General features: G+C 40.5%; 1 protein-coding gene across 3 annotated transcripts; it reads left to right on the forward strand.

Annotated features, from left to right (window-relative positions):
• The first annotated feature begins 1,706 nt into the window (after window positions 1-1,706).
• LOC120568256 lies at window positions 1,707-10,444 on the forward strand. Of its 3 annotated transcripts, none has more exons than XM_039815642.1 (4): window positions 1,707-1,920; window positions 2,373-2,468; window positions 6,447-6,559; window positions 6,670-10,444. In XM_039815642.1, the coding sequence occupies exons 3-4, from the start codon at window positions 6,460-6,462 to the stop codon at window positions 10,143-10,145; spliced, it is 3,576 nt and encodes a 1,191-aa protein (XP_039671576.1). In that variant the 5' UTR covers window positions 1,707-1,920; window positions 2,373-2,468; window positions 6,447-6,459; the 3' UTR covers window positions 10,146-10,444. The 3 variants fall into 3 exon arrangements, with proteins under 3 accessions (XP_039671576.1, XP_039671577.1, XP_039671578.1); XM_039815643.1 differs by having other exon boundaries at window positions 6,452-6,559; XM_039815644.1 differs by lacking the exons at window positions 1,707-1,920; window positions 2,373-2,468 and having other exon boundaries at window positions 6,494-6,573.
• Window positions 10,445-10,725: the final 281 nt, after the last annotated feature.

Here is a 10,725-nt window from a genome sequence, read left to right on the forward strand (position 1 = left end):
CTAGCGTTAGCATTAGCGTTAGCATGCTAATGCTAACGGTTAGCATGCTAACGAGCTAACGGTTGTGGTTAGCCAGCTCATTTCGGACTGTGACGTCACAGTCCAAGCCGATTTTGAACAGCTCACTAGGAGACTGAAGGCAGGACACATTCAGAAACCGTATCTCACTCAAAACAGCATGGATGGATTTTTTTCAAAGTTTGTATGTGTGTGGAAGCACCAGAGACACAAAAGAACACCCCAAATCCCAGAAAAAGTGATTTTTTCATAATATGGGCACTTTAAGATAAATCTTACCTTTCAGCCACTCTTTCACAGAATCCCTCAGGTTGTTGTCAACTAAATAATAGAATCTGGTGAGTACACTGTCCTACAGAGCTAAAAAATAAATAACTGGTCAATTTTAGTTAAAACCAGAAACTGACCCGTTTTGTACATCCCAGTCACAGCTAGTCTCAGTTTAATTGGTAAAATTGGGTTTAGGAAAAGACGAACGGACAGTTGGGTTTAGGAAAAGAACGGGACAGTTGGGTTTAGGAAAAGAACGGGACAGTTGGGTTTAGGAAAAGAAGAACGGACAGTTGGGTTTAGGAAAAGAAGAACGGACAGTTGGGTTTAGGAAAAGAAGAACGGGACAGTTGGGTTAAGAAATAGAAGAACGGGACAGTTGGGTTTAGGAAAAGAAGAACGGACAGTTGGGTTTAGGAAAAGAAGAACGGACAGTTGGGTTTAGGAATAGAAGAACGTGACAGTTGGGTTTAAGAAAAGAAGAACGGACAGTTGGGTTTAGGAAAAGAAGAACGGACAGTTGGGTTTAGGAAAAGAAGAATGGACAGTTGGGTTTAGGTAAAGAAGAACGGGACAGTTGGGTTAAGAAATAGAAGAACGGGACAGTTGGGTTTAGGAAAAGAAGAACGGGACAGTTGGGTTTAGGAAAAGAAGAACGGACAGTTGGGTTTAGGAAAGGAAGAACGGGACAGTTGGGTTTAGGAAAAGAAGAACGGGACAGTTGGGTTTAGGAAAAGAAGAACGGACAGTTGGGTTTAGGAAAGGAAGAACGGGACAGTTGGGTTAACAAATAGAAGAACCCGAAAGTTGGGTCTAGGAAAAGAAAAACGGACAGTTGGGTTTAGGAATAGAAGAACACGAAAGTTGGGTTAAGGAAAAGAAAAACGGGACAGTTGGGTTTAAGAAAAGAAGAACGGACAGTTGTGTTTAGGAAAAGATCGTGGGTGGGGTTATAAAATGAACATTTCCCTGACAGGAGGGACCCCGGTCTCTGGGGTGAAAGTTCTGTGTTGTTTGAACCAACCACCACCCTATGAGGAATTTGGGATTTTCATACTAGTCAGTACCATTGTCGCTCTTGATACTACGTCATCTTCACGCGCCGTGGAGCTGCTGCTCTGCCCTCTGCGTTCCATACACACAGGGGTGCTTAGTGCATCGTATCTGACGCTGAGAGCCACTGATCAAGCGTCCATATTTTAAGAGTTTGGAGTGAGAACGGGTTGCACAGCTCCCCTCTGTGAGGCTTTATTGCTTAGCTATATGTATTTCCCCTGGCAATGCCATAACATTGTATGTTGTATTTGTGCTGATTTTGTTGTAATGTTGTGATTTTGCAATGAAGCACACAAAACAATAAATGAAAAAAATAGCTCCTCTCTGTGAGGAAACGCCCTCTTTGAGCGAGCAGGTTCACCCAGCTGTTTTCATGTCTGTTGTGCTGAAAGTTGACTGTCCTGTTGAGAGTAAAGCTCCGACGTCACATCCTCAGACGACTGTGAAAGTCAGTCTCAGAGACAGCAGTGCTGCTGTCGAGACAAGTCTCCGTGTTTCTCTCTGAAGAAGAGAAAAAAAATAACAGAATCCATCAGGTTTTTGTCAACAAAACAGCAGAATCTCTGCCAACAGCTGGTGAGTACACTCCTACAAAGCTAAAATACACAAACTAAATATCTGGTCAAATTTGGTTGAAACCAGAATCTGACTTTGGTACATGTATAAATACCATGCCATTAGAAATGTGTTTATAAAATTAAAAAAAAAAACCCCCCTCTTCTCTTTCCTTTTTTTTTTTTTTTTTTTTTTTTTTTCTTTTTTTTTAAAATAAAATTTTTTTTTTTTTTTTTTTTTTTTTTTTTTTTTTTTTTTTTTTTTTTTTTTTTTTTTTAATTTTTTTTATTTTAAAAAAAAAAAAAAAAATCCTCTTTTTTTTTTTTTTTTTTTTTTTTTTTCTTTTTTTTTTTTTTACCCCTCTCTCTTCTTTTTTTTTTTTCCCCTTTTTCCTCCTCTTTTTTTTTTTTTTTTTTTTTTTTTTTTTTTTTTTTTTTTTTTTTTTTTTTTTTTTTCCTGTCTGTCCTGCTCAGTTCACCAAAGTGAGGTCCCAACACCGTTTGTTGCGATGGCAAAAAACTCAACTCTACGGAGAGGAGAGGATTTCTTATTCAACTGTCTCTTCTGAGGTGGGTTTAATTTGTATGTGAATGTTTAAAAGATACGGTCACATTAGTGCCCTAAACCAATAAGCACATGTTCATTTGCAGACTGTCCTCATTCAGAAAACATACTATGGCTTTTTTTCACTTCTTTCGACATACTGTACTATGACTTTTTTCGATATTTTTTTGACTTACTATACCATGACTTTTTTATCACTTTTTTCGACATACTATGATACGACTTTTTCAACATGAGTTATTTGGTGGGATGGTGGCTAGCACCAGAAAGTAGGCACTGCAGACTCTCACCTGGTTCGATCCCCACTCTGGGCTTGGCCTTTTTTTGTGGAGTTTGCATGTTCTTCCAGACTTTCTCTGGCATAGTATACTTTGAGTTTCTTATGACTTTTTTTGACATACTATACTATGACTTTTTTTCGCACATACATACCTTTTCATCACTTTGTCGACATACTATACTACAAATTATACATCACTTCTTTGACATACTATACCATCACTTTTTCATCACTTTTTCGACTTTTTTTAATGACTTTTTGCAACATAATATACTTTGACTTTTATTGACATACTATACTAGAACCAGAGACTGGCACTGGCACTGACATTTGGAGGGGCTATTGCTCTTATCTGGAAAAAAGGCAACCCTCGGTACAGCTCAACGAGTCACAGCAGAAGCCTCCTGTTGGGGACCATATCAAAATGATATGGTATCCTTCTTTCTAAGCTGTGGCTTAGTGGTAGAGAGGTTGCCTGCTAATTAGAAGGTTGGTGGATCAATCCCTGGCTCTGTAGTTCCATGCCGAAGTGTCCTTGGGCAAGACACTGAATCCTGAGTTGGTGAATGGTTCCTGTACTATGTTAAAGCGCTTTGAAAAGTCATTAAGACTAGAAAAGCACTATATAAAAACCGTCCGTTTACATTCATTTACTGTCTTCATTTTCAATTCCTGATTCTGTCTGTGTCCTTTCCTCATACTCTGAATCCCCACTGCAGTGAGCATACATTTAAAATGATGTCATAGAGCTCTTTTGGCATGGTCAAAGTGGTCAAATAATGAAAGCATTGCTATTGTTATGATCAAAGCATGATCTATCGTTCTCTTATCAAGGTATAATCAAGCTCAGCAGAGACTTTGAAGATGGAGCTGTCTCCAAAAGAAACGTTATAATATAACTGAATAAGTTCAAACGACCTCTGGGAGCGCTTCTCTCTCTTTAATATTAATCATATATTTTTCTCTGTTGAATGTCACAAAGTGTAGTTACCTGTGATGTTCTTTTGTATATGTTAAGGGGTTTTACACTACAAATTTGAAAAATTCACATGTTGAAATGGTTGCTGGAAATTCATTAGCCTAGCGGCAGCAAATGTAATTTGCAGCCAGGATCGTCTAGCAACTCTCCGTTGGCTTGCGAACTGGAAAAAAACAAACTGGCCAGGCCAATCACATTGTGTATAGAGTCGGTGGGCGAGCTTATGGCTGCTGCTGCTGCTGGCGAACAGCGGCCTTTCGAATCGGCTTTGCGACTCTGGAACATTTGGAGTTCAGCTTTTCTTTGAGAAAAGAACAAAGAACGGAACTGTAGTCCTTAAAAAAGGAAAATGTGTTCGGAGTTTTGCCGACCGGATACAGCACAAGTTTACTCTATCAACTAGCTCCGCTACCTTCTTCGTTGCTCTGCCTGGTTGTAGCGCTATCCTATTACGTGCAGAGGGAATTTGAAAGACAACTGTTTATCCCGCCCCTCAGCTTGAGCCCTGTCAATGGTGAGTTCCAACATCTGGATGTGGGTCTGGCTTGTCAGGATAGAAATTCGTAGATTCGCAAGTTGAAAATGTGCTGGAAATTCTAAGATTAACAAGTTGAAATCCTTGCTGGAAATTCGTAAATTGAAATTGTTGCTGGAAATTAGTAAGTTCGCAAGTTGAAATCTTTGCTAGAAATTAGTAAATTCGCAAGTTGAAATCATCATTGGAAATACGTAAGATGAAATTTGTAAGTGAAGTAGATTTTGCACAAATTAAACTCCATTCATCCGTCACAAACACTCCTGTGTGGCATACCTCCGGAAGGGTTCGAACTCTCGTCTTCTGGTTGTCGGTCAGCGTCCTTCCCCACTGGACCATCTCCGGGGCTGTTAAACATGAAGACCCAAAGACAGAGAAGAAACTTCAACTTCATCAACCTTGTCTTTTCCTTTTGTTGCCCCTTAAAAACTCTTAAACATCTTAAATGTTAAATGTTCTTAAATCCTTCAAAAACCTTAACACTTTCCAAGACATAAGTGATCATCTATCAAACCCTTTAATATCATGGAATGCATTTATCTATCCATGAAATAATCTAAAACCTGCTTCGCAGAAGTGAAGCAACTCTGTGAAGTTGAACGCTGCCACGAAGCCACGCTGGTGTTTTTAACCTGGTCTCAAGAGATATACATACCTCTGGCTACTTTTTTGCAGTGCCTTAAATACTTTTTCATCACATACTATACATTTTACTATTACTATCACTTTTTGTCGACATACTATACTATGACTCTTCAATGGCTTATTTCAACATGCTATCTTTGGTATCACAGTGGCTCAGGGTTTAAGATTGTGCAAACAGACCACCAAGCACTGCAGACTCTGACCCGAGTTCAGTTCCCATTGGCTTTTTTCAACATGCTATACTTCGACCTTTTCAACATACCAAACTATGACTTTTTGATGGCTTTTTTCGACGTACGATGCTATAACTTTTTTCAACATGTTTTGGTGTTACAGTGGCTCAGTGGTTAAGACTGCGTCAACAGGTAACCAACAAGTAGTCATTGCACACTCTGACCCAAATTCAACATTTTTTCGACATACCATACCATGACTTTTAAATGGATTTTTGGCTCTGTGTTATAATACTTTTTTCGATATACCATACTATGACTTTCTAATAGCTTTTTTTGACATGTAACTGTAACTGTTTTCAACAAATTTGAAGTGGAAGCACAGTGGCTCAGTGATAAGCACAGCTCCAACTACCACTAGCAAGTAGGCACTGCAGACTCTGACCCAGGTTCAATTCCAATTGGAGTTTGTATGTTCTTCCAGACTTTCTTTGACATACTATACTATCACTTTTTCTGACATACTATGATTATTTTTGACATACTATACTATGACTCCCTATGGACTGAGCTACTGCCAACCTAACATCAATTAAATTCATACTAATTAAGCCATTCCCACTTTTCCAACTATTCTCACTACTTTACCTTCTTCTTACGCAATTATGCCAGCAATCAAGTTTAGCTTTATCAATTTAGCTTTTCAGCATTCGCAAGCATTTTTTGCAGGAAATGCATTTTCGAGTTGGTGGCTGATTTTCCACACTGAATGGTTTTGGGGTGTTTTTATTGACTTGTTAAAGAAGTCTTGTTCTGGATTGTGGACCTGTGAAGCAGCAAAAGTTGAAGTAGAAGGAAGTGTCTGAAGCAGTGTCTTGTAGCAGCCACCAGAGGGAAGCAGTGTACAGGTTTTAATTATGACAGCAGCAGCAGCCGCATCAGCAGCACTGCAGCTGTCAAGAAACTATATTAACATAAAGACAAGCAGAAGAACATACAGCTATTTTGTGAAGACAAGTTTGATGAATAGATCAATAGATATATGTATGAATAAACAACTACACACCAACTAACGAACCTACAGTATCTATACAGGTGGACTTGTTGATGAAAATATAGACAGAAGTTGTAGTCTGGTAAAGCAAGAATGGAGCTGCAGATTCAACTTATCATTCATTACCAGAGACATAAAAACATGTCACTTCATACAATATTATTGAAATATCCATTATAGAGCAGATTTAATGCAAAGTCAAACTGTACATAAATATAAACGTAAATGAGGTCAAATTAAAGTGAAGATGTGGTTAAACATATTACCAAATATTTTAGTCAGAAGTGAACTAACAAGCTGTTGTCTCTTTTGTCCAGTTCAGACTGAGTGATGGACTCTGAAGCCAGTGGGACGATGGAGGTGGCGGCACTCGGCCGGCCTTTCGGCCTTGGGATGTTGTACGACTGCCGCAAAGACTCACTCGTCCCTGGTAAGGATTCAGATGTAAAGATACTTAATTAATGCATCACAGCCTCAACACTTTCTCCTGTCTGGCTGGTTCTGGAAGCCAAACTTGATTTGTTTTTTCTTCTTTTGCAGGAATGACACTGTGGGACCATGATGACCTGAAAAGTAATATTGGAGAAAGGCCGCAGAACTATAATGATTTTGAGATAGTTGCATCTGAATCAATTGAGGACAAATCTTCAGCACTTAATGTTGAAGCATCGTTGAAGGCAAGTTTTTTAGGTGGACTGGTAGAGGTTGGAGGATCGGCCAAATACTTGAATGACAGTAAGACTTCCAAAAATCAGGCCAGAGTAACACTGAAGTACAAAGCTACCACAAAGGTCAAGGAACTGTCGATGGATCATCTTGGAAGAGGCAATGTGAAGCACCCATATGTCTTTGATCAAGGATTAGCAACACATGTAGTCACAGCTATTCTTTATGGGGCACAAGCCTTCTTTGTATTTGACCGTGAGGTGTCTGAAAAGGAAAGTCATCAAGACATTCAGGGCAAGTTAAAGGTGATGATCAAAAAGATTCCCAGCGTTGACATAGGAGGGAAAGGGTCACTAAAAATGGAAGACGAGGAAAAAGAAAATGTTGAGAAATTCACCTGCAGATTCTTTGGAGACTTTTCTCTTGAAAAGAATCCTGTGTCCTTTCAGGATGCAGTAGAAATCTACCAAAGCCTGCCGAAATTGTTGGGAGCCAAAGGGGAAAACGCTGTACCAATGAAAGTCTGGCTGTTGCCACTGACAAGTTTAGATTCTTCTGCTGCTAAACTTGTCCGTCAGATAAGTACAAGATTAGTTCAAGAATTACAGAGTGTCCTGGAGGATCTCAGTGAGCTGGAAATGAAGTACAATGATGCATTGAGAACCACCGCTGCACAGCAGTTCCCGCAGATTGGCAAAAAGCTTAAAACTTTCAAAGGAATGTGCTCCGAGTTCAAGCTGGAATTCCAACGAACCTTGGCAAAGAAACTTCCGTCAATCCGAGGAGGAGGAGAAATGGAGTCTGTGCTTGCAGAGATACTGAAGAAGAGGCATTCTTCTCCTTTCAACAGCAAAAACCTGAACGAGTGGATGGACTGTAAAGAAAGAGAAGTTGACACATTGATGTCTTTCACCAACATGATGACAAACGCCAAGATCATTCCATCTCAAAATCATCTGCACAAAGAAGTTCTCAGTGCAGAACATGCTGTCTGTTTTGTTTTCACCTCACTAGGAAGGGCTGAACCGTACCTCACCACTTTATCAAACTACTTAAAACAAACACCAGAAGACCCTCAAGATGCACATACTCAAGATGTAGAGAAGGAACAATGGTACGCCTCAAAAGAAGTAGCAGAAGAAATGAGGCAAGAGGCAAAGCTCTTCAGTGACTTTGCAGAGGCCAACAAGGAGAACAGGAACATTAAGTTCCTGGCAGTGGGTTCAACAAATGAGACACAGAAAGGTTCATGCATCTTGCTTTATAAAGACGGATTTTCTGTCAATGAGAACTTTGAGCCTCCTTCAAAGCCTGAAACAGTGACAGTAAGTGATATAAGCCACAACAGTGTGACACTGAACATTTCTCCACCCAGATTTGGAGCACAGAACATCACTTCCTACTCTGTTGAGTACTGTGTCAGTGGAGAGGATGGCTGGAAACAGAAGACAGCATCAAAAGCGCAAAAAGAAGTCACAGTGAGCGATCTTAGTCCCAACACAGAGTATATGTACAGATGCAGAGCAGTGACCTCAGCAGGTGTTGGGCCGGCCAAGGAAGTCAGCGTTTCCATTAAAACCTTACCTTGCTACCCTCCTGGAAAACCCCAAGTTGAACCAAACTCAAGAGAGATATCAGTTAGCTGGGAGAAACCTGCCGAGCTTGGAGAAGATGTCCAAATTTTGAGGTACATCGTGGAGTACGCCAAAACAGACAGCGGGGTGAAAAAGGAAGATCTCCAATGGAACCAAACAATGGCAGGAGCTGAAAAGACGATCATTTCAGAGCTTCAGTCAGAGACAGAATATGTTATCAGGGTCAGATGTGATTGTGGTGAGGCTGGCAGAAGCAAAGAAAGCATCCCTGTTAATGTCTGCACAACAATGTTTACACTAACAGAACTCCTCAAAAGTTCAAGCAAAAGGATACATTCTGAATCACCTTCAGTTTATAAACTGACTCTGACAAAAGAAGAAGATATGGACATCGAGGGATGCCGAACATTCAGTTTTGGCAAAGAAAGCATGAGGCAAAATCGCACTATAATGCTTTTCGGCGTGACCGGATCAGGAAAGTCCACTCTGATCAATGCAATGATCAACTACATTGTTGGCGTAGAGTGGAAGGACAATTTCAGATTCAAGTTAATTGATGAGGATCAGCCGAGATCACAAGCTGAAATTCAGACCTCTAAAGTCAATGTGTACAAAATCCACCACCAGGAGGGTTTTAAAATCAACTACTCACTGACCATTGTTGACACTCCAGGTTTTGAAGATACAGGAGGCATAGAAAGAAACGAGGAGATCATAGAGCATCTGTGTAATCTCTTCTCTGCTGAGTGTGAGGTCAGTGAAATTGACGCTGTGTGTTTTGTAGCTCAGGCTGCTATAGCACGACTCACACCATCACAGAAGTCTGTGTTTGATTCTGTGCTCTCAGTCTTTGGCAAAGATGTGGCAGAAAACATCCAGGTGCTTGTGACATTCGCAGACAGACAGCGACCGCCAGTTCTAGAGGCAATCAATGCTGCAGGTATCCAATGTCCTAAAACAAAAGACGGGCTGCCAGTTCACCTCAAGTTCAATAATTCAGTGTTGTTTGGGGACAACAAATCATCTACAGCAAACGGCATGAGTGGAGAAGATGAAGATAGAGGCTTCGATCAGATGTTTTGGAACATGTGGGCAAAAAGCATGAAGAGGTTATTTGTTGGTTTGGATGCCGTAGACACCAAAAGCTTGACAATGACCAAAGAGGTCCTCAGAGAAAGGAAGCAGCTCGAGAGTTCGTATGAAAATTTGCAGAAGCAGGTTAAAGTTGGGTTAGCCAAGCTGGTGGAGTTGAAAGAGACATATGAAACGCTTGAAGAACACAAGGCAGAGATCAACAGAAAGGAGAACTTTGAGTTTGAAGTCACTGTCATGAAGCCTTTTAAAGTAGATATTTCTAGTACTGGATCTCACAAGTACAGGTGGGAGTATGAGGAGGTTAATGAAAAAAAAAACGTGAAGGAGCTGAAAAAGAAGTACCTAGAAACCACAGAGGCTAACACACCTGTTCAGGCATTGATTGAAAAACTGAAGGCTGAATGCAATCGTGTGGAGGCGGAGGTGGTGAAACTGATAGAGAGCTCTGCTGAGTGTTTAAACAGACTTAAAGAGAAAACGCTGATGCCAGATCCCCTCTCCACTTCACAGTACATTGACATGCTTATTGAGGCAGAGACATCTGAGGCCAAGCCAGGCTGGAAGAAAAGAGTTAAGTCCCTGAGAGACAAAAAAACTAAAAAGAAGAAACACGTAAGAAAGAAATTACGCGGGTTTTGGGTTTTAAAATCCAGAGCCTGACAAGGCCTAAACAGATGGCACCAAGACGAACAGGAGATCCATTCAGACACAGATAATAAACAAAGAATAAAACAAGGCGAGAGAGTCTCGATATTGAGACTTAAATGACTTTGACCAAAAAAAAGGTCAAACGTAAAGGTGTCTGAGATAAAGACTGAAGTTTTCTGTTGTACAAAAAGTTATTTGCACATGCTGTTTAACCAAGAAGGAAAACACAGATTAACTGACGTGTGACCTAATTTTGTGCTGGAATTACAGTGTCTGTAAGATTAATAAATAATTATGAATCCATAAATCAAGTTACGTATGCTCGATATTTCCACATCGCTTTAAGCTGGCGTAGTTCTGATTGTTTAGCATGATAGCCAAACTCTGGGCCTTTCCAGATGTCTTCTGTGTGATCTTGGGCCTTCCAGAGGCTTATAGCTTATGGTTGACACCAGACCCTTCTCAGTTGTAACTGAGAGTGGGTCTGGGCAAAGCTTCATTCGCAGCGCATTTCCAAAGGGGCGTCACCAACGGACACCGCTCAAATGCCTCTGGGCGCAATTGGATAGTCCGACCTTCAACCAATCAGACC

The sequence above is a fragment of the Perca fluviatilis genome, chromosome 11 (assembly GCF_010015445.1).
Source record: "Perca fluviatilis chromosome 11, GENO_Pfluv_1.0, whole genome shotgun sequence".
Taxonomy (NCBI): Eukaryota; Metazoa; Chordata; class Actinopteri; order Perciformes; family Percidae; genus Perca; species Perca fluviatilis.